At 49.6% G+C, this 23,329-nt stretch overlaps 7 protein-coding genes across 7 annotated transcripts; 3 read left to right on the top strand and 4 right to left on the bottom strand.

Annotated features, from left to right (window-relative positions):
* Positions 1-155: 155 nt before the first annotated feature.
* Positions 156-3,568, top strand: VTN77DRAFT_5677 (uncharacterized protein; the record flags this gene model as incomplete). Its single annotated transcript, XM_069421870.1, has 2 exons — positions 156-343; positions 427-3,568. 2 exons carry the CDS (start codon positions 156-158, stop codon positions 3,566-3,568), a joined length of 3,330 nt encoding a protein of 1,109 aa, XP_069276736.1.
* A 325-nt stretch (positions 3,569-3,893) lies between these two features.
* On the bottom strand, positions 3,894-5,702 carry VTN77DRAFT_5678 (uncharacterized protein; the record flags this gene model as incomplete). Its single annotated transcript, XM_069421871.1, has 3 exons — positions 3,894-4,962; positions 5,014-5,229; positions 5,281-5,702. The coding sequence occupies 3 exons, from the start codon at positions 5,700-5,702 to the stop codon at positions 3,894-3,896; spliced, it is 1,707 nt and encodes a 568-aa protein (XP_069276737.1).
* A 918-nt stretch (positions 5,703-6,620) lies between these two features.
* VTN77DRAFT_5679 (uncharacterized protein) lies at positions 6,621-7,707 on the bottom strand (the record flags this gene model as incomplete). The annotated part of the gene is made up of 3 exons (XM_069421872.1): positions 6,621-7,299; positions 7,376-7,457; positions 7,575-7,707. 3 exons carry the CDS (start codon positions 7,705-7,707, stop codon positions 6,621-6,623), a joined length of 894 nt encoding a protein of 297 aa, XP_069276738.1.
* Positions 7,708-8,315: 608 nt separating this feature from the next.
* Positions 8,316-9,726, top strand: VTN77DRAFT_5680 (uncharacterized protein; the record flags this gene model as incomplete). Its single annotated transcript, XM_069421874.1, has 5 exons — positions 8,316-8,336; positions 8,396-8,441; positions 8,525-8,628; positions 8,712-8,825; positions 8,887-9,726. The coding sequence occupies 5 exons, from the start codon at positions 8,316-8,318 to the stop codon at positions 9,724-9,726; spliced, it is 1,125 nt and encodes a 374-aa protein (XP_069276739.1).
* A 565-nt stretch (positions 9,727-10,291) lies between these two features.
* Positions 10,292-12,562, bottom strand: VTN77DRAFT_5681 (uncharacterized protein; the record flags this gene model as incomplete). Its single annotated transcript, XM_069421875.1, has 1 exon — positions 10,292-12,562. The coding sequence occupies one exon, from the start codon at positions 12,560-12,562 to the stop codon at positions 10,292-10,294; it is 2,271 nt and encodes a 756-aa protein (XP_069276740.1).
* Positions 12,563-13,542: 980 nt separating this feature from the next.
* VTN77DRAFT_5682 (uncharacterized protein) lies at positions 13,543-15,900 on the top strand (the record flags this gene model as incomplete). Its single annotated transcript, XM_069421876.1, has 4 exons — positions 13,543-14,910; positions 14,981-15,298; positions 15,353-15,572; positions 15,647-15,900. The coding sequence occupies 4 exons, from the start codon at positions 13,543-13,545 to the stop codon at positions 15,898-15,900; spliced, it is 2,160 nt and encodes a 719-aa protein (XP_069276741.1).
* A 754-nt stretch (positions 15,901-16,654) lies between these two features.
* VTN77DRAFT_5683 (uncharacterized protein) lies at positions 16,655-23,010 on the bottom strand (the record flags this gene model as incomplete). The annotated part of the gene is made up of 2 exons (XM_069421877.1): positions 16,655-17,143; positions 17,215-23,010. 2 exons carry the CDS (start codon positions 23,008-23,010, stop codon positions 16,655-16,657), a joined length of 6,285 nt encoding a protein of 2,094 aa, XP_069276742.1.
* Between the last annotated feature and the right edge of the window lie 319 nt (positions 23,011-23,329).

Consider the following 23,329-nt stretch of genomic DNA (forward strand, 5'->3'; position numbering starts at 1 on the left):
TTGTCTATGGCACACTGAAGTCTGACGAAACAATGCATATCAGAATGAGAGTCTATTTTTGGCGCGCAGCGCAGAGGGTGTAAAGAGCGCTTGGTAACGCCGCCCGTTGACTCCGGCCGAGAGAATAGGAAAGAGGATGAGCTCATCCGGCCTCCATGCTGATAACTCCGCGTACATACATTCTCTCCCAAACTCCAGACCGCGGAGTTCAATCTTACAACGACTGTTACCCCAGATATCATTCTCTTACAGGTTGGCGTGCTGATATAGTAGAGACACGTCGAGCGGTGGAGATGTTGTTAGTCCACCAAGCTGGCTATGTCCGTGTGGGTGAGGTGGTCAGGTATGGTGACATTGAACAAGTTGTCTTTGCTATTCGAAGTAGCTTCATTCAGATTCTAATATCATCGCATTGATCTTAAACAGATATACGTTGACTTATACTCCTGCTGTGGACCCGATTCTGCCGACTCCGGCTGCACTTCATGTAAAAGTGAAGAACACATCCGCCATTCCTCTGAGGGCCGCATATCTCCATGGACCCTATACTTTGTACACAGCCTGTTACCCCTCAACTTTCGATCCCAACCACAGATACGACCGCGGTGAATTGGAAGGGGAGCCGCAATTCGAGCCCAATCTCAAGGCCGGTGGGGCGTGGACTGCAACTATTCCCGTGCCTGAACAGATCCGTCTGACGTCGCAGTCGGTTTCAAGTGATACTGAATCCCACGAAGCCGGCCGGAGTGTAACATGGGTGATTGAGATCGTGTCACAGGTTATATTTTCAACAACAGCAGCCGTTCATTTCGAACTTTTGGTCGGTCGTGACCAGAAATCGTTGGACCTTGGACTTAATGGCGGGTCATCCGTGAGCGGGTTGCCTCCGCCGGCTCACATTCACGATCATCAAATGCCTGGGAGAAGGGGGGACAGAGCTCTTCCGGTATTAGCCACGAAAGGCGTTTTCTCCAAGTCCGTTAAACTTGTAGTGGAGGACACAAAGAGTCTCTGGAGTACACCTCCCTTTCCGTCTTTGGAGGAGAAGGAACGTCTAAGAAATGAAGCTCTCCAAAATGCAAAGAACTGTCAGGATCCTCATGGTCCACATGACTGTCAAGGTGTGTCGAACGACGACACCATGAAAATGGAGGACGGGGCGAAGAAACAGCAGAAGAAGAAGCGCATACATTTTGTGGTATTGACCCATGGTCTGCATAGCAATCTCGGGGCCGATATGCTGTATTTGAAGGAAAGCATTGATGCTGCTGCTAGAATGGCTCGGAAGCAGGCAAGAGAACACCGAAACAAAAACAAAGGCCAGGAAAATGGGAAAGACTCTTTCCATTCGGAACGTTACGGGCAGAAAGATACAAGTTCTTCAGCCGCTGCAAGCTCTCATTCCACATCTCCTCGTGATGGAACACAGTTCTCTATTGAACGCGAATCTGTCGACGACGATGAAGAAGAGGAGTACGAAGAAGTAATCGTTCGGGGATTTCCTGGAAATGCTGTTCGTACTGAACGAGGAATCCAATACCTTGGAAAGCGTCTAGCCAAATACGTCCTGCTTATGACATACCCAGACCAGCCATATCTCCCTGTCAAGCGTTCCAAATCTAAAAAGACTCTATCTCAATCCTTGACGGGCCCGAGAGGATCTTCCGAATCAGCTCTAGCCGCGTACCTTTCTGAAAATGTTGCTCTTCGTCAAAAACAGCTTAATGATCGAGATTATGCATACCAGATCACCAGTATCAGTTTTATAGGGCATTCACTTGGCGGCCTCGTCCAGACATACGCTATTGCCTACATCCAAAAACACTCTCCTGAGTTCTTTGAACGGATCAAACCAATCAACTTTGTCGCCCTGGCTACTCCTTTCCTTGGTTTGAGCAACGAGAACCCCATCTATGTTCGTTTTGCATTGGATTTCGGTCTCGTTGGCAGGACCGGACAGGATCTTGGTCTCAGCTGGACAGCTCCGAGGATACGAACTGGATGGAGTGCAATGATCGGTGGTATTAGGAACGATTCGCAGAAGCCGCAGAAACGATCCACCGCGGCATCCAAACCTCTGCTAAGAATTCTTCCCACTGGGCCTGCCCATCAGGTTCTTCTGAAATTCCGGAATCGCACGATTTACTCAAACGTAGTTAACGATGGCATCGTCCCTTTGCGAACGTCATGCCTGCTCTTTCTGGATTGGAGGGGACTGGACCGCGTGGAGAAGGCCAGGAGGGAAAATGGACTTGTAGGTACCATGGCTGAATGGGGTTGGGCCGAGCTCACGGGGGCCAATTCGACCTCACCTGGTGTCAGCCGACCTGGGCCATACACTTCCGTCCGTGCTTCAGAAAATAATATCAAGGATACCGGGAGTGATATCACCCAAGAGCGGAGTGAAGCAAACGACGAGTCCTACGATGGCAGCTCCACAGCTTCTCCAACTCAGCATCAATTCTTCAAGAAACCAGTGCAAACAGAGCCTTCAGAGATCGCACCAATTGATGATTCTGAATCTAGATCAAAACAGAATTCGTCATCCCCGGGAGCCAGTCCATTCAGCCATTTTTGGTCTATCTTCCATTCCAAGGATTTCTGGAGCTCTAGCAAGAAACAGACCAAGATATACAAGCAAAGTCAAACTCTTGGCTCTTCGGGCGACTCGAGTGCAGTGTCTAGTCCAGATACACCTCCACGTGGTGTCGTCCGCGGAGACTCACTCTACGAGGAGGACGTTCTAAATGCGCCCCCTAAGACAACCATATTCGAATCAGCAGGTGATGTTCTTAGACCGCCCCTGCCACCAACAGAGTTTATCATAGATCCGGCTTCACGGCCTCGAACCATCTTCCATGACCGTGTATATCATCCTGAAGACATCCCTCCGCCTTCGGTGAAGCGACGGACTACGGTCTTTAGCACACCTCGGAACCCCTTCAGATCTGGATCAAAGTCACTCACAGACCTTAACGAAGCCTCTGGCCATAGCTCACAGTCTATGGAATCTTCTGGAAGTGGCATGAAAGTCGAGGAAAAGATCGCTAGAGCATATCATCACAACCTTTCCTGGCGCAAGGTCCTCGTCCGCCTTGAGCCGGACGCGCACAATAACATCATTGTACGACGCATGTTTGCTAATGCCTACGGCTGGCCGGTCATCAAGCATCTCGTGGATACTCACTTCGGATATAACCTTGCTGCTGAGACAGATGATGCTGTTGAACCGAACATGGATAGGGCCAAGCCATTGAATGTGAAGGCGACCGACTCAGGAGAAGAAGTGGTCGGTCAAGCCTGCTCTCCTCAAGCTTCATTCTTGGGGTTTTCGGAACAGAAGGATGATAACCTACAAGGGTCCAGTAATGCAGACATCCCAGGTCATGGGATATCTGCATCTCACATTTGTGGAGGAGTACCTGTAGCCACTGCAGAAGATGTTTCTGCAAATGAAGCTCTGGGAAGCCCACTGTCGGGCAGTTCGGGAAAGTGGAGTGACCGTTACTTCTACGATGATTACCCTCAGTCCGAATCAGAAAGTGACCACGATGGTCATTCTGTTTAACATGAATTCACTCGTGCTGCTGATTCGTGCATCTTTTGTAACATTTTACTGCTGCTCACCAGCAACTCTGGGTTGTAATAATATATATGTCCCTACATATCCCCTTGCGTCGACTTCTAAAACCTAACCCATCATTTGCCTTCGTATCGTAACTCTTGCTTTTCCTGCCACGACATACATCATTGCCTCGAAAGAGAAAGAGGGAAACTGACATGGGATAATTACGTCTTTATCTTAAGGGAGAACTGTTTTCGTGAAACAGAAGTGCGAGATAGGCAGAAAGTCGTGCACCCCTGCTGTCAGGGACTAGTCAACGATCTCGACATTATTGAATCCTCGAGGCACTTATGTCAAAGAGTGAACCGGCAGCGGTAAAAGATTGTTGTCGGTTTCTGTTTCGTCTACTCGGCCTCGAGCGATCTGGAGGGGGAGAGGGTGTGTTGGCGCGAAATCCCCTGATCTCGTGTGCTGCTGTGGCCTGCCCACCACGATAAGCGGATCCAGCATTACCTGTGACGTTCGGCGTATAGTTGAAATGTTCGTTTAGGAAGTGAGGCATTGCGTTCCCAAAGTCCAATATCCCTTGTCCAGGCGGGCGATCGTCATCATCCATGGCAAGCAACTGCAATCGTCGAGCAAGCGCTTCGTCTTGCTGTTCCTGTTCTCTTCTCCTGTCCAGTTCATCTTGATAGCGCAGGCGGTTCCTCGGGCCTCCTCCATCCCCATCATCAAAAGCTCCGATTATCTGAGGTACATTCATGTAATTTAACCTGTCGCCTTCTCCGGTGCCGTAGTTGAACCATGGACAATCACACGTTTTCCACTTTGATCCGCAGATCATGCAAAACTCAGCAGTGCAGCGACAAGTCATATGATTGCAGCCCTCCTTTAACTCGACCATAGCGGAACAATTGTAACAGCGTTGCCAGCCCTTTTCCTTTGCCATGTCCACAAACTTCTTGGTCTCCTCGTCCTTGGGACAGTCTTTTCCAGAATGCCATTTACCATTGCAAATACAGCATACCTTGGTGTTGCATCGACTACACTTTCCATACTTGCGACCACCTGTAGGTCCAGAACTGGTGTCGAGAAAGATCTGATTTGGCTTGATCCATTCCCCACAACCTTTAGCGGGACAATATATGCGATTTTTCGTCGTGTATTCCTGATATTTGCGGTTCCATTTCATTTTGAACTTTACATCGAAAAGCTTCTCGACATGCTTGAGAGGGATATGGTCGGATGTGCAGCACCTCGGTGGCATATGCTGCGGATCAGTTACGGACATGACGAAGATCCGTTTCAAACATGAATGACACATTCGATGTGAGCAAGCGAGCTTTGCAGATTTGCTAATTGGGATATCGTCAGATAGGCAAGTAATACATGTTATCCTGGCCTGTAAGTCAGCGAACGTATATTATCGAGGGGTTTGTCTAGCATGCCTTTTTTCCGGCCGAGGATGGTCTGGGGCTCCAAAAACGAGGGAAAGGAAACCAGCAGATTTCCGACTCCCTTTGTTTGGAGAAGCGATCCCCTGAATCTTATCTGCCGAGGACTTCTTCGCAGATATTGCCGAAGGTCGAGAGACATGATGCTTGCCCTGATTATGGTTTTGCGTAGGATTGACGATGGACGACCGCACGTCTTGAGAAGCGTTCCTGTTACAATGTAAGTAGAAGACTCCTGAAGCTGGAGGAATTGGTCCATACCTGTGCAGGTCAGACCTACCGCTTTTCGTAGGCTGTTTTCGAGAGGATGCTAAAGGTGTTCCATCGGTATGCTTATGGTCTGTTTCTACCAGTTTTCTCCGCGTCCGAGTTCGCTGACCAGACGTCATGCTTTTGGACGGCTGGAGGCCTGTCTTTTTAGACCTTGAATCCATACGGCCACTGTTTTCCTTTTTCTGAGAGGAAAAGGGAAGCGATTTTGATCTGTTTTCACCCTCTATGTGTCTTTCAGAGCTCGTTTTCCGTCGTGTCTGTTTTCGAATATTACTAGACTTCGCCGTCGTCGGCCTCGTCAGATCATGGGTTCGGATACTTTGCTGCTTGGGTTCGTGATTGCCGGGTATGGCAGCGGACGTCGATGCGCGTTGTTTCTTCTGGTGATGCCTTGGCTTTGAGTCCGGCATTCGACTTTCGGTCTCACTGATGCAGAGTGTCGAAGAAGGATGTTTAAAAGCACAAGAGCCACTTTCTAATAGCACAGGTAATGTATGTATGGACTCTTTGATGGGATAATGAGGTCTTCACCCAATCTGGCAATGGAGAAGGGACAAAAGGCTGGTTCTGCTTTGGTCGAACGCTGTGAAATGCGTTCGGAGGCATCTCATCCTATATGGTGAATGTAAATCTGTTGCAAGAGGGGTAAGCCCACTTGTGCAAGCACAAGACTTTTATTGTTGGCGCTACCCTTACCAGTCCCTATTTTATGTCCTTGTTATTCTCATCTCGTCATCCTAGTTGATCCAGGATTTGTATCACAACTATCTAGTTAAAATCATCAACCCCTGCAGGTCATAAGCTTACTATCAGGGTTCAGGAGTATGGTTGCGGGGGATGATTGTCGTTCTAAACAATGAAAGGATTGGAGTTTATCACCTAAAACAGTTTCAGCAACAGAAGGAAATGAGAAGTAGATAAATATGATAACAAGCAACTGATTAAACTGGGGCAGATGTGGGGCGATAATGACCTGTTCAGACATCATACTCTACAGTTGCTTCAGCTGGTAAGCGATGAGTTGGCTGATGAACTGTGCGAAATGCATGTGGCCAGCGACTTGACCAACAGGAGCAAGACACACAGCACAGCTCTCTCTGCTGATCGTACCACCCGTTGCACCTAGTTAGCGTCATGCAAGTAGAGTCAATGCAACATTCTACTGGTTATGCATGATATCAGCACTCCAGTTGTTTGGTGGGGTCCAATCTTGTTCAAGATACAGACTGCCATGAGAATAAATGCCTTTGCACCATCTGGCTAAAGAATTCACGTAACAAAGGAATTCTCAAGCTGACAGAGCACTCAATTCCTCAGGATATTACCGTCTAATATTCGAGCCGACCTTGGATATGACTCCAGAATTCTTCGACAATTTCCTTCTGACCTTGTCCATTCGGCGAGGGTCTGACAGCCAAGTATGTTCGTCCATCGACCTTGGCATCCCAGTTGCCAGGATTTCCACCCACGATAATACCACCAGCCTCTTTCAATATGACCCATCCAGCGCAGACGTCCCATGCCCAACATCCGCCCTCCCAATATAAATCGAGTGACCCGGATGCTACAGCACAAAGATTAAGGGCAGCAGATCCTATACTTCGTATCGAATGGACCATAGCGCCGCCATCCTCCCGATCTTTGGCTAGCTTCTCGTATGTACGAACTTTCGTCTCCCAGTTTTGGCCCTTGCGATCGGATCCCCATTCGAGACCAATGAGCGCATTACTGAGACCATTCAGAGGTTCAATGTTGGTGCCTTTCAGTGGCAGAGGGATCTTGCGGTTGAGGAACGCTCCTCGGCCACGGATCGCGGAGTAGAACGTTTCTGTGAATGGATTGTATACTACCCCGACTACTGGTTCGCGGTTCACTGCAAACCCAAGCGAGATGCACGAACTAGGAAAGCCATGTACAAAGTTCGCAGTACCGTCGATAGGATCGACGATGAAAGTGGGAGCATCCGTAAGAGGGCGTGCAGGGTCATAGGTTTCCTCTCCGTAAAAGCTGGAAAAATGAAAGATGAGAAGCTCCTGTTAGCAAAGGACTGAGCATCATCTAGAGACGCAGGAGGACGGCGTACTCGTAACTTGGATAGCGTTCCTTCAAGGCCTCAGAAACCATGCGCTCAACAGCCCGGTCATATTCAGTGACCAAATCAGAACCTAACCACATCCGTCAACATGTTGATGACGTTGTTCTTTCTTCTTCCCCGTTCCTTTCCTCTTCTCACTCCCTTTTTTTTCTTCACTCAGGTCGACGATAGTAGAAAGTGTACTCACTGTTTTTCTTTGAATCAGTTGTCTCAATTCGTGGCAAGCTGCTGGTAATTACTTTTCCTGCTTTAAGAGCCAGATCAATGAGGAAATCATGAATTTCTTGCAGATTCGGGTCTGTATCAGTTTTGTTTGCCATTGCTTGATGTGGTCAACTGCTGGAGCCAAAGCCAATTAAACAACGTCGTTTTTTTGGTGACGATGATGACGCAGAAAGGCAGTAGTAACAATATGCAGTGTCAGGGGAAGCTATTTTCCAATGGGGTATACGGGGTATCCTTAATATTACTTTGCATTGGAGGAGGAACATTCTAGGCGTTCGGCCCACCCAGATTCTACACGATGTGGGATGCATCCTTAGGGCGGGGGAGATAAGTTGTCTCTCTTATCGCTGCCACAACTCCCAAGATCCCTACTCTCTACATATATATTTTAAGGAGAGATCGGATTTTAGCCAATCTTAGATCGAAAACCAAGTTGCATTACGTAGATGCATCCAATTGCTCGAGGAAGTTTTAATTCTCAGAAATCAGAGTGGTTCAATCAATGCGATGTCCCCACCAATAATCGAGGGGTCTTCCCCACCGGAAGATAGGAAAAAAATATTCCTTTAGTTATACAAAAAACTTCCACAAAATCCATCAGAGAAAGAGAGCGACAGTATTGATTTCTCTCTTAGTAGATTATCCCTCAGTAGGATTAGTTAGAAAGCAGTGGCAAGACCAGTAACATATCTACTGATTCGATATGCCAACTGAGTTAGAGGAGGTGAGTTACTCAATCCATTCGGGACACACTTTTACTAATTATGTAAATTTGTTCCACAGCTTGTCGAGTTTCTTCATCATGGTAACACGCAGATAAGGCAAGTTGGTATGGTTCGCTACATCTGGCCGGAGTGGAAAATAACTTTGGAGACATCGATTGACCACGTACTTCTCTTTTTCTGCTATTAGCATGTGAGAACCTCGTCGGCTTCTCCACCGCCCAGCCGTCTCTATTCAAAAGGCATCAACTCCTACCAGTGCGGGACTTGAAGCTCCTAGTTCGGGATTATGCTGTTAGTTCTTGCTTCATGAGATGAACGTTCTATTCCATTCCCATTTCGTGTACTGACAAGTCGTCGTACTTTCGGCGGAGAAGCCCATCGCCAAAAATGCGTTAACAATAATGATTAACCTCTCGGCTGATGAGGAGGTTCTAAAATGTCTTGCCGAGGATGATGCATTCCTAGAAACCCTCCTCGTTAAAATAACGGTTAGTAGTCTGCCTTCAATGCTACTGTCAAGCGAGATGCTAACTGCCTTTCTCGGACCAGAATCCCAAGGAGCCGAATGCGAACGAAATTGCAATGTTACTGGCCAATTTGGCCAAATCAGATAGTCTCAAGCGAATCATAACCCTGACGAGAAAGGTGCCAGATTCATCAATCTCCAGCTCGAAGAGAGCCATGGATCAACTTATGGATTGCTTTGTTAAAGGCGCAGAAGGCTCCCTCAACAAGAAAGCTGATTATGATTATCTGGCCTACTTGTTTGCGGATCTCTCCAAGTCCGAGGAAGGTCGCGCTTATTTCCTGACAAGACAAGAGTATGATTCGGTGGTACCGATCACCAAACTGGTTGTCTTTACGGAACACAAAAGCGACATTCGAAGACGAGGGGTCGCTTCAACAATTAAGAACGTCGCGTTCGATGTTCCATCGCACCCGATGCTGTTTGCTGAGGATGAGGTGAATTTGTTACCATATATCTTGCTGCCAATCATGGGGCCGGAGGAATATGCGGAAGACGAGACCGCGGCGATGCTGCCGGATTTGCAGTTACTGCCGCCTGATAAGAAGCGGGATCCTGATCACAACATCATTGTGACGCATCTAGAAACGTTGCTGTTGTTGACTACTACGAGGGAAGGTCGAGATAGAATGAGAGAGGTGCAGGTATACCCTATCATCCGCGAATGTCATCTTCATGTGGAGAATGAAGACGTTCGAGAAGGTTGTGATAGATTGGTCCAAGTCTTGATGCGCGGTGAGGAAGGCGAGGAAAATGAGGCTGAAAAAGAAGCCATGGCCAGAGCCAGAGCTCAGGCGCTGGCCCAAGAAGAGTCTCAAGGGCAAGATGAGGATGAGGATGAGAAAGTCATCGATATTTGTTGACATAAATCACTACTTGTGGATCTGGGGGCCTCTTGAGACTCTATATTTTATTAAAATAAAATGTGCCAGGTACTGCCTCCGCTGCTTCATTCGTAAGCTAGAAAGCCTACAGGTCATGCATTATCCTGTCCCCAGAAGGTCGTATACCTTTTATTACACCTCTATTATCTTCTTTCGAGTGGAATGAGCTTAGCTCAACTGAATGGAGAAAAATGAAATCAATTCTTGCAAGAAGGAAAAGGAGGAGATGGAGAGAGAGAGAGAAAGATAGAAATGTTATGCATGCTGCCCTTTCTTTAATTACATGCAATTTTGCTAATGCACGCCTAAACGCCTCTCAATCCATTATATCTCCCCGTAAAAGATCCTTTTTATAGAAGAAAAGCAAAAAAGCTTTGAACGAGCCACAACCACAACGGATGATATTCCAGATCCAATTGATTCCCATTCTCAGAAAAGCAGAACATGTCTAAAGAGTTCGAAACGACAAACTCACTTCCTTTGGCGTTTGTACCACCGGTTTCCGACAACAAAGTGCGTTGGTGTGAAAATGACAAGAGCGCGACTAGATGGACAAGGCTGCGATCGCCTCGGGCAGGTCTTCTTGTGGAGATTGCTGCTTTATGTCCACATGTCTGGCTGCCGAGTGCTGCTGAGATAGTGGAATCAGCATATCGTCAATTGGATGCGCCCCTGGCCGACGATTCGACTTGGGCCGAGCGGACGCTTGGTCAGCAGTTCCTTCTCCAAATGGATAAGTAAACGTCTTTTTATTCTCTGGCGAGTCCCGTTCGGAATTGTCACGAGAACGCGTCCATCGTCTTGAATTGCGGTGTGTGTGTTGGAAATTCGATCTGTCTTCGGGCTCAGCGAAGAAATCTTCACCGACATCCCCTTCGTCGGTTCGCCATTCCCAGCCGACACCCGGAATGTCTTGAACACGATTAATGATTGTATGTGCTCGACGAAATTCGCCTCTGATAGCATCGAGCCCGGACTGAATGACCGTCCTTCCAACATTATGATCAAGTTCGAAAGGATCCTCGATGGCAAGGAGGTATTTGTGCCTAGTGCCGTTCGCATCTACCTTGGCCGCTGTCCATCCTTTCTCCGATTTGGTCAGAATTCCACCCCGGGTACGAATTGATACCACACTTTTGACCCAGTCAAAACCCCCAAGAGGTGCACCTCGTCCATTTGAGCCATAGTAAGCGAAGAAACCGCGGAGCAGATCGCCAAGGGATTGTCGGTTGTCGGTCCATGCATTGGCTTTAGCCCGCGCCTTGATTTCATTCTCGTCGTTGAAGAAGCGAACGTCACATCCATCAACAGTGGTAACTTCCTTAGGGCCCCGTCCAGGAGGAGGAGGCCGGTAGATGATCTGGAGATTAGGGATAACGGGCGGCTGCACAACGTTCGTGAGATAATGTATCACCATTAAGATGTAGCCGTAAGAGCACAAAGTCCCATGATACGGGTTGTTGATCTTTCGTGCCTTGGCCCATTGTTTGACAAAAAGCCCAACGAGACGAACGCGCTCGTCGCACAGCGAGTAACAACGGAGCAATTCCGAATTATAGATTGCAAGACGACCGGAGAAATTGATATCACACTGGATTCCAGCTCCTGATGTGGGAAACTGGGCACTGACCATGCCTCTGCGGCTGCTGTGACCGCGGACGGCATCAGTATCGTCAGAATTGCGCCCGGGGCCTGATGATGTGCGACTGGGATCTTGGTCGGATGAGGCGACATCAACCGATTCATCTTCTTCTCGAAACTTCAGCTCCGCTCTCAGGGCTTCCAGAAAACTCTCGGAAGGCTTCTCACACAGTTTGATGATGGGAATTCTGGCTTTCGATATTAAACGTGCTCCAAGACCAGCATCCAGGAAAGCTCTTTCAAGAATTCGAGGGCACTCTGCTTCTAGTTCTTTGGGGAAACTGGAAGCACGAGTGATCATTGTCAAGTCCATATCAGCGCCAGGGAGAGCGAATCCATTGCGTAGACTGCCGAAACACTTGAACTCAATGGCATTCGGCCCCACACTTAGCCCACGGCTCTCTGCATGGCGTGTGATGGCATCTTGCGCAATTTCGGTCAAGCGAACGCGGAAGGCCTCTTTAGCCTGAAGTTCAGATTTAAGGGAGTCCAGAGGCGGAATATCGAGAGCCAGGCTTTCGAGGTAGTCGATCTGCATCTGAATTCTCCGCCTCGGATCTGACTGCTGATCCCCAAAGCGCGTCCTGGGAGCGCGATTATTGGAGTAACCGGGCCCGGCTGGAGTCGAAGGCACAGGCCGATAAGGAACAACACTTCCATTGACATGGGGAATACGTATCCCACCAACAAGCTCAGAAGGAATGTGTCCAAGGATATCTGGGTAATGCCGTGCTCGGTAGTAGTCAGAAGCCTGGGGTGAGGCCGTTGGGGTGCTATTCTGGGGATAGAAGCCTAGCTGAGGATGTCCTTGGCTAGGACGATGATAATGCTGCGGTTTAACTTGTTGGTGTGGATGGGGGTAAGCGGTGGGAATGGGTAGCACAGGTGGGATGTTAGGACCTGCGTATCTTTCACCTGGATCTTGCTTCTCCAGTGTAGGCCGACGCTGGGCCCTCAGTTGATGACTTGCATGAATCAGCATCGAATAGACATGTGGAGGAAGGTTTCCATGGGTTTCAGCAGGCGGAGTGCCATTGAGGGAGTTCTGATGTTCTGCCCCCATCATAGCTGACTGTGGAGGGGCTGAACCCGGAATAGAGTGCCTCTGCGACCATGGAGCAGATGACGATAGGCCCCATGCAGAGGCTGTTCCTGGCTGGGCTGTTTGAGACATGATACCAACTGAACAATGGAAGGAGTGACTCTGAGGTGTATCTGAATGACCTGAATCCCGCGAAGACTGGTGAACAGGGAATGAGAGACAAGAACAGGAGTCACAAACAAGAGATAACTCCTTAGCTGCTGCACACTTCTAGGATAGAATGAGGTGTGGGGGAGAGCCCATTGATGACAGAGATGGCAAGACAGTGTCAGTCACAGTGTGCATGAATAGGTTCTTAGTAAGTTGAGTAAAGAAGGTAGAGTGAGGGACAAGATGGAAATCTAACTGGGAGACCGTAACTTGGAGGAAAATTGACAAATTCCTGAGAAGACAGTGAGATCCAATAACACATTTTTGAGAGCAACTGCTGTTGGAGCAGAATCGACAATGGTCGGAAGTTTCATTCTTGGAAGAGAAAGGGAAGAGTGCAGCCTGGAGAGCAATACGCTCGGGAAGAGCCTGGAGCCTGGGAAAGAATTCACGGTTAAGAATCGTCAAACTAACCCCATGTGCTAGCACCTAGCATGAATTGAAGCCATCCATGGACCATGGGTGGGATGGCTTGCAACTTGAAGTCTTTTACCGCGCGTTTGTTCCTAGCACCTAGCATCCTGGGCCCGCCAAGAGTCCCAGACCTGTGACGCCACCCACGCCTGAGGCAACCTCAGTAATCACTGCTGCAGAACCGCAAGACGACAAAGAACCACTCTCTCTTCAACCATCTCCCTCCCGCTGCTACTGCTTGTCAATCTTATTCCGATTATTACCCAGAATCTCCTTTGGAGTGGCATCCCTCCCTCGGGAGTCGATTTGATCTGTTGCCTCGTCCTCACCGTCGGGGTCCTAACCGACTTGTCTTCACTGGCGTGGCGCTGGTGTCGTTTCCAGCGATTGCTGGAACCGACTTTAACATATATCTCCCAACGAAGAGCGTCTCTTTGTCATCAAACTCCCGCTTGCTTTTGATCCCTTCCTGCTCTTATCCTCACGAAATGGCTACTCCTACTGATCCTAACGCCGTCCGGACTCCAACCGGTGCCGATGGCGCTCCAGTGATGAGAATTCGTCGCCCTGCTGCAGATCCTCTTGTACGGCCGAAGAAAAAGCTTCCTCCAAAACCTGTCACCGGACAGCCTGCAAAAGCGCCAACGAATGGACTGGCACCTCCCAGGCCGCCACCGGCTGCACAAGCTGTGCCCAAGACTCTGCCCGGGTCCCAGTTGGGTGGAATCAAGCCTGTTCCCGCGCGAGATGACGTTACTGTGAATGGATTCAGTGGTCCTTTGCTTTCCCAGACTTACGTCGACTATCCTTTAGTTACCACAAAACGGGCGTTGCGGGAAGGACTGAAGCATCACGTTGCCAAGTTTGCTTCCAAAAAGAACATCGATCCGCGCGATGATTCTCAGTTTACGCGACCAGTTCGGCTTCAGCGTCGCGATCCCAGAGCCAAGCCCCAGGAACCAGATATCAAAGCGGAGAACGCTAATAAGGTGCCGACGGAAGGTGGTAATGGACTGGACGATGCCGAACGCGAAGAACTCGAGGCCAGAAAAGCTGCTCGGGAGAAGGAGCGCGAAGAGAATCTTGCGCAAATAGCGCCATCAGTTGCAACGACACAGAAGCGAGCCAATGTGCCCAAGCAGAAAACTCAGTATGTTCCTAAAGCGGACATGACCCCGGAGGAAATTGCAAAGGCACGGATTAAGTACGAGGAAGCCTTGCCGTGGCACCTCGAGGACTTTGACAATAAAAATACGTGGGTCGGGAATTATGAAGCAGCTCTATCGGAGACGTATGCGATGTTCGTTCTCGAGGACACAGGCAAAATGAGGATGGTCCCCATCGATAAGTGGTATAGGTTCAATGCGAAGAATCCATTCAAAACGTTGACTATCGAGGAAGCCGAAAAGTTCATGGCTAAGAAAATCAAAGACCCGAGATGGTTTATGGAAAAGCAGCAGGAGATCCTTCAGCAGAAGGAGCTGGAGGCTTATGCAAAGCAACGAAAAGTGTATCGGGGAAAGGCAGCCGCTCCAACCCTCGGCAAAACACTGGAAGCCGATGAGATGGATTTTGAGGAAGACCGATTTGCCGACGATGAGGAAGTCGACAATAGTCTCTTTGAGGAGGACGAGGAGGCGAAGGCAGCTGAAAAAAGAATCAAACAGGACCAGCTCAAGGCCAATGTTTTCAATTTGAAAGATGAGAGAGATTACGAAGAGGAGGAGCTGAGAGAGAGGAGAGAAAGAGAAGCCCGCAGGATTCTGGGCAAAAAGGTCCGGAAAGCCCTTCAGAGGCGGGAGAAGAACTACGACTATAGTAGTGGTTCTGATGTTAATCCATACTCGGATGATGAGGTATGCAGCTCTCACACTCATCCCAGAGAGATCTTACGTTTCCGTTTACTGACGCGAGTTTCTATCACAGAGTTCTGACGATAGTGAGGCCGAACGGATGAGGGAAGAAGAACGGAAGGCAGAAGAAGAGAGAGCGCTCAAAGAAAAGGCCAAGGAGTCGGGAACGTCCACAAAAGGGACCAGTACACCATCCGGCCGTCCAAAGCACACGGATCCTCTGAAAAAGGCTACCGGCACGGCGACCCGCAAGCGAACGGGCTCTCCAAACCTGTCGGATGCCAGTGGGACGGATTCCTCGCGAAAGAAGCCGAAACATGTCTCGTCCTCTCAACCGACACCTCAGCCAGGTTCCCGTCCAATGTCGCCCTCTCCGTCATCTGCGCTGCCGGTGAGTTTTCAGATCAGTTGCCACGAGAGGGACTCTCTTACTGACTATTTCCAGATGGGTAAGAAACGTATTCGGAACGTGGGCGCCGGTGGTGCTGGTTCTGGCAGCGATGTCGATGGTGGCGCTGGTTCCGGTGGTGACATGAGTGATGGTGGAAAGACCAAGAAGCTCAAGCTTAACCCGCCGTTGGCATCTTCGCAGAACGGCACTCCCCAAGGATCGCGGTCAGGGAGCCCAGCTGCAGGAACCTCAGAAGGTGCCTCTTCTTCAAAAGGTATGCGAATTGTCGTTTGCTCATGCGGTAAAATATCCACTGACAGAATACTCATATTTCCTTTTTTAAAGCAGGTCCTGCCAGGGTCTCAACTCCTCGATCTACGGGTCCGCAGGGCTTTCCCACTCCCGCGGAAATTCACGCTGCAATTCCTCCTTCCGGCATTCTCAGCAGGGATCTGCTGAAGATCTTCCATCCGCGCATTGGTGATTCCAAAGAGAACCACCGTAGATTTATCGCGATCGTTAAGGATGTCGGGGTCTACGGAAAAGAGGACCGGCTATTGCGGCCTGGTGTCTTGAAAGAGTCTCAGCAGACTCAGCAATGATTGGCAATCTGATTGTGTTGATGTACTTTATAAAAAAAGATGTCATCTAAAGGGACGCACTCGAGGTCTGTTATTCCATCCAGTATGATATGATATGGTTTTAATGTAATACATATTATATTACATTTGTCGAATTTCCCCTCTCCTAATTGACGCTACTTAATGGGTCTTTAACTTGCACACCGAAGAACGAGCATAGTGCTCAGTCAGAGTCGAAGATATCTAATAGAGTAGTATTCCGCACTGCGTAATAATTTCCAGAAGTGAAACGAAGCCCTCTCTCCCCCTACCCGCCACAAGAGGGAGAGAGATATTTTCAAGTTTAAACTATTACTTGGCTAGTGACTGTATTAATCTGTGAAGCGAACTGGGGAAGGAGAGTCGAGGGTCAAATGTTCGCTCTGACCCAACTTATATTGCCACGAGAGAACCAATTTTGAACTATAGACGATTTTCATGTACATAAATACATACAGTAGAAAGACCATGGGCAGAAAGGAACAGAATATACATCTAAGTAAGACATGACACTTTCCTGCTTCTATCTATTGACTGGGGAGAAAACGCATTGCCATACATCCATCCCATGTCGTTTACGCAACTATGCAATAGAGCACACCCATCTTCGATAGGATTCTAATATACTTGAGAAAGACGGAAAAAAAAATCACATTACAACATAAATATCAACAACCAAGGGGAACACATCACAGGGAATCATCACGAAGAACATGAGAACATGACGAAGAATTCTTTACACCGCGGTAGTGCCAGTAGAACGTGTCGTAACGCCGTCCTTGGCATCTTCATACTTGTCCCAGTTGGCCAGAACGTTCGCAATGCGAGGCGAGCCCGTCAATCTGTATACGTCCTCGAAATACTCTTTCGTAATCTCGAACGGCCGGGCAGTGACGTTGGGAATATATTTCCCAATCAACTTGCTGGGATCAATTGTGGTCTTGTTGATCTTCTTGAGTAGGAAGGACCGGAATGGCTTGACACCAGAGCGCAAGAATGTGCTGTGGAAGGGGACATCGATCCCACGGAGAGGAATGGTAGCAAAGCCACGTTCCAATGTGATGGGCTGGGGCTTCGCCTCAGTCTGCTTCACGCATTCGTGAATTATTTGCACAAGATGAGCCTTGACATCGTCAAGGGACATCTTCTGCATAAGTGCTTGAATGTCGATTTTCTGCGCCTTTAGCACATTGAGCAGATTTGTCAAGCAGTCAAGAGCACGAAGCTAAGAAAACAAAGTCAGCACAATTAGTCAAACAGGACAAAGCAAATTATGAGAAAGCAAAGCTTGCTTACATCTCCAGCAGCGACGTATTGCATGTTCGCCACATTGTAATTGACAATCTCCAACAACCAGCCGGTCACCTCAGAAATATTCTCGACGACATATTGCAGAGCTTGCTCGTTAAACGTCTTTGAGATCCGACTGGGATTGACAGCACACATCGCGTAGTTCGATCGGCCTTGCTCGTCTCGCTCCACAGCCACTTGCATGGTTAAGCCACGATAGAACACCACGGACACCAAGCTTTCGATGGGCATGACATCGGCCAGGGCAGCCAGAGCAGAGTATTCACCAAGCGAATGGCCCGCAAAGCTGCTATCCCTCTGGACAAGGCCCTTGGCACGCATGTCTTCGAAACTGGCCTTCTCCATCAACGTCAGAGCTGGTTGAGTAAACTGAGTCGCGGACAATAGTCCTGCAGGGGATCGGTAGGTGTAGCTAGTCGTGTTTTCATCAATCTCCTTGAAGATCTTCTCGGATTTAACAGTGCCATCAGCATTGACCGATTCGAAAGTCATGGACATGTAGTTCTGACGAATGGCTTTTCCACGAGGGCCGCCGAAATAGACGGTCAATTCCTTCGGGTTGTTCTTAACGATATCAATGATCGAAAAGCCGTAATTTTCCAAGAAGTGCCGATCGGCACGGTCCCAGACTTCCTTTGCAACAGGGCTACTGGCATAAAGGTCCATACCCATTCCCTGCTCTTGAGAGCCTTGTCCGGTGAAAACATATGCGGTAACTGGCTGTTCAACTTCAGCTTCACCGATCAAGACGTTTTCATCGGTGTCTTTATTCTTGGCTTCGACCTTGATAATCTTCCGACCGGCAACCATACCAACGTGCTCAAGCTTGACTGAAATTGCGTCATTCGGCAAAACCATACCAACAAGATTGACATGGTAGCTGCGAACACGGCCAATATTGTTCTCGGCCGCCCAGGTCTCGACAAAGCTGCGCACAGCGGCACTGGTGTACATTCCATGGGTGATGGTGCCCGGCAGATTGGCATAGCTGGAGAAGACACGAGAAACGTGGATAGGATTGTAATCTCCCGAAACCCGCGCGTAGTTTTCGTTAGAAGCCGGGGCGCGCAGAACGAGTGGCGTCTTTCCACTAAGTGGGATCGGGTTTTCGAAGTTGACTGGTTGCTCGATAGAGGACCCGTGTCTTTCAAGATAGTCAATCACAGGATTACCATGTGACTCTCCGGCTTCATAGTCAACGGATGCAACCTGAATGATTTCCTTTGTCGGCAATTCGAGGAGCACTTGACCAATTGTCTGGACACTGCTAAAAACTGTCTTATTCTTGAAGCGGACCAGACTTTGAAGGCGGAAAATGAGCGTCTGACCGAGCAGTTCCACATCAGGGTCGTCCAGTCGGAACCATTCCTTGGAGCGGAGAACTGCAACATCCTTGGTCGTAGCCAGGTGAAGCTGCATAGGAATCTCATCTTTGCGTTGGAATGTGTTTTCATAGTCGGTATAGACTCCTCGGTACAGGAACTGGCTGGTTACATGCATGATTGGCTTGCCGTCGCGCTTGATGGTGCCGCAGACCTCGACCATCTTTCCACTGTCCTGATTGATGACAGCGTTGACTTGGGCCACAGTGTCGAGAACGTCACCGACTTTGAGAGGCTCAGCTCCAGGGACCATTCTAAATCCGTTGGACAGGTGGACCAGCTTCAGCAAATCTCCATCAATCGTCCGGGGAAAGATAGGTTTAGTGATTGCCTTCCACCCGACGACGATGGCGAAATCCATCGGAGCATAGACCTCCTTACCAGGACGGTCGACAAATGCCTCTCCAGTGTTGCCGACAGCATGCACAAAGTCCGCGATTGCTTGCGAAGTGACCGTCTCACGGCCACCGTCAAAGACTGCCGTGATTGGCGTATCGAAAGGAACGTCCTTTTCACCAAACCAAACACGGTAGTAAAATTCTTTGATGCGATCATTACGACCGTCCATAATTTCTCTGATGGGAGCGTATCCAGTCTCTGGATGGTAGGTGAAGCGGAAGGTTAGAGGTACCACGCCGCCTTCAGCGGTCCTTCCCTCGAATAAGGTCAGTGCGATCTCCTTCTCGCCAACCATCTTTATTTCGACTGTCTGGACCAGCTTAGTTGATTGGATGGGCTCTCTCACGCTGATGACGGTTTTCGAGGGCTCGTTAGGATAAGCAATCTCGACGTACATGCCGCGAGTGGGTGCGAGAACGCGTCTCAACGGGTTCGTCTGGAAACGCTGTCCCTGAACAAAAACCTCAGTCGTAAACAGCGCATGTCTCCAGGAGTAAGTATTGCCAGCGAGAAGTTGTAACCAGCGATCGACATCCGGTAGGTTCGCGGATGGAGAGCTCGACAGCCTGTATGAGATCTTGTTCGTGTCCTTGGAAACGGTGAGACCATCAATGTCAAGCTCCTCCTCATCAGATTCCAGGAGTCGGCCGCCGAAGTACTCGATGACAGGGACTTTGTCTTCGTCTCCACCGTAAATGTCCCGAATCAAGAACTTGATGTGGTCATTGTGTATTCCATCAAGAATGTCTTTGATCGGCTCATCAATTGTGTTCGTGTACTTGGCAGCCACGGGACCCTGGAGGATACAGGTCCTTCCGACATCTTGACCAACGACAGCTTCCAGATCTTCGGACTGCCAGAGAGAGTCCTTCTTGAACCAGAACTCAAAATTCTCGTCAAGTGCCGGCACGAATGGGACAGGCTTCTGTCCACGCCTCTGGCAGAGAAGCAGGAAGTGCTGGACATCTTGGGCATTGATCAGCTGAGTAGCGGCTTCAGGATATGCGGACAAGATCCTTTCCACGGTGGGGTAGGGATCGTCGAGCTCGGAGTAGTTCTGGAGCAGCGAAGGCTGACCCTCAACGGAAGTGAAGCGCTCTTCGACACGTCGGATGAAGTCGCCAGTCAGGCGCTTCAGAGAGTCGTCAATCCAACGAGCCTCATGTTTGACATACATGAGCTCTACCATGCGGTGAACCACCTCGGCGTAGGTCATGTCTTCGAGATCAACAGTCTCCCCAGCAGAATTGCGCCCAAACCAAACTTTCTGGAAGTCGTCGTTGAGCTTTTTGATAATATAATCCCTGTTCTTCTTCAACTCAGGCACGCGCTTGGCCTTATCGAGGCTGAATATTTTCTGGTCCAATTCGTGCCAGAACAGAACACCCCTTGTTGCAAGTTTATGGATTGGCTCGCCCATCTCAGAGAGAACGGTAATGACACCACCAGCGGGTCCCTTGTATGTCTCCTCCCACTGATCGTCATCAACGCCAGGTGCATCCGCAATAGCCTTCTTGGCATTTTTAGAAGTATGGGCCTCCTTTGCCGTCATCATACGGCTGCCAAACATGCACCCATCAAAAGGCATTGGGGGATAGCCGAAACGGGAAGACCAGGTACCAGTCAGGTACGGATAGGTATCCTCTGAGCCGCCAAACCCACTACCAGCAACAAGCACAATGTTACTGCACTTGCGGATCCGGCTATACATCAGCAAGATAGGTTGATGAAAGTCTTCGAAAGAATGGTGACCACCACCCCGACCACCAGTCCACTGCAGGATAACAGGGAAGGTTGGGTTCGCCTTTGCGATATTGATCACCTGTTGGATTGCATCGACTGAACCGGGCTTGAAACCAATGTGTTTGATGCCAAGTGTCTGAATGTACTCATTGGCGACTTCAATGGATGGAACACCGGCGCCAATTGTGAGACCTTCAATAGGTACACCGTCCGCCCGAAGCTTTCCGATGAGAGGTATCTGCCATCCCATGGCCCGAGGATTGACATAGATCAAGTTGACAGTGATACCACGTCCTGGAGGGATGGCTTTCTCGATCTTGTTGAGTGCCTCCGTCATCGACTTGCTGTTGTAATAGCCGCCACCCGCCAGTTCAATATGGTATCCGGCATTCATTGTAGCCGCCACAAAGTCCCATGGCACGGTGGTTGGGGTCATGCCGGCTACCATGACTGGCGGCACGCCGAGCAACCTACTCATCTTTGTGTCGACAAACGTCTGACCGACCGAAGTCTTCACTAACCGAGGCCCATGCTCTTTAACCCAGTCGACGGCAAATTTCACAGCATGCTCGTCACGGTCAAAGAGTTCAGGTTTGTAGCCTACCTCGGTGTTCGTGCCATCCATAGAACCAGCCAGAATGACGCGAACGCCTGTACCATCCTTGTTGCGGTTTATGAGGACTCCGAGACCAGAGATGCCGCCGGGTCCGAAGTCAATAATGTGTGTTGCACCAGGGAACACCGTGGCCTTCTCCCAGTTCACCGGATCACGCGTGATCATGCGGACCAATGCTGGGACAATATTCTCATCTCCCAACTTGCTCAAATCTTCGCCGGTCTTGGTGTCAAAAACTGGGATCGCGAGAGAATTGGCCGGGATGGTTATGTCTTTCACATCCTCCAAGATGTGATCATACGCGGACGACAAGTACTGGCTGTGGAATGGCGCCGTGATTGGGAGGAATCGGTTGACAAAGCGGATCTTCCTTTGGGTGAACGGAACGCGGGTCTGGTCCAAGCCAGTAGGAGCTTTGACCTTGCGAAGGCGCAGGTTGAGACCATAGAGCGAAATAGGAGGACCAGTGACGACGAAGTTCCGGGCACTATTGACAAGGGATATCGCAATGTGTCTGTCGGCAGGGAGATGTTGGTTCGTGGCGTCGATGTGTTCCTGGATCGCTGCCCTTGGGAGATCTCGGATCGACAACATGGGAGTAGGGATCCCTTCTCCATTTTCGGTGGAGTCTTGAAGAGTTGACGGGGCAAGGGAAGTGCGAGGATAGGCCTGTTGGCTCCGAAGACCGATCCAGAACAGTAGTGTTATAGCTTGCTTGGCCGCTTTGGCGAAATCCTCCCAGGTCTTGGCTGCGGCAATGGCGGCGGCAGTGACAACACCCTGAGAGTGACCGGTGGTACCGCTGAGACGTTCGAGAATCTCCCCAGGTTGTCTCCCTAGGACTTTACAAGTGACCATATAGTGGGCCAGCTGCACCAGGCCGATGAGCGGAAGACTCACGGGAGCAGACACGAGATAGTCGGTATCCGGTTGTGAATCACGATCGTGAAGCCATTGAAGAATGTCAAGTCCCTTCGGGTACAGCTTCACCGCTTCGGGTTCGCGGGACAACGATTGCAGCAACTCTGCCGCTGACGAAATAAGGTCCTCCACGAAACACGGGTATGTGGTATAGACCTCTCTGAGCTCCTCGAAGTACTCTTCAATGTTGCCTTGGCCTCCGAAGACGGTGTAAATATTCACTGTCTCTTCTGCTGCGGCGCGGAACAGTGCCGAATCATAGGGCTTGGTGGCCCGGCCAACTGCTGCGCGGCCGGCATAGTACGCTTGCACGACCAAGACTTTCTTGGCTGTGGTGCCGGGTACACCTGCTGCGATCGCATGTACATCATTGCCTCTCATAAAGGCTCGTTCGAACTCGTTGAGCGCCAGTTGCAGTACTTCGCGATTGAGCCCGTGGGCATCTTCGTCCCCTTCGTCTACTTCGCGAGCAATATGGCCGATATATCGCGCGACGAGTTCGACCACCGAGGATGGCTCATCATCTTGCGCAAGCTCGTCTGTGGGCTGTGGTAAAGACGCTGTGAAGCTGTCTTTCAATTGCGCAGCGTGAAAGTGAAGAGAAGTCGGAACGAGAAAGGAGAATTCGAGAGAGCCATGACTCAGGATGAGAGGGCGGAGGGACTGCGAGGAACGAGGAGTATTAATGCCCGTCTGAGGGCCAGTCGATGTCCCATACATCTTTCAGGTGCGTATTGCCAGTACCGCAATGGAGACAACTCTTGGGAAATAAGGGCAGAAGGGCCCTTTAAGACAAGATTAGCAGTCCGTGAACTTGAACCATACAATTGCTGCACACAACATTCGCAATAGAATCATTTAGTTTGGACAGGCAAAAAAAAAAGGCAATAGACATACCTACTCAGACAATCCCTCTGGCGTCCGTCCACAAAGCCAGAGTGTGAGTGTTGGTGGGCTGCCACTCTACCGCGAGGCAAGGGAACAGGGTAGAACAGCGGGGGTTAAGAGGAGAGAAGAATTGACGACCTGGAGGGGAACG

The sequence above is a fragment of the Rasamsonia byssochlamydoides genome, assembly GCF_041956645.1.
Source record: "Rasamsonia byssochlamydoides strain NRRL 3658 unplaced genomic scaffold VTN77scaffold_41, whole genome shotgun sequence".
In the NCBI taxonomy this organism is placed as follows: Eukaryota; Fungi; Ascomycota; class Eurotiomycetes; order Eurotiales; family Trichocomaceae; genus Rasamsonia; species Rasamsonia byssochlamydoides.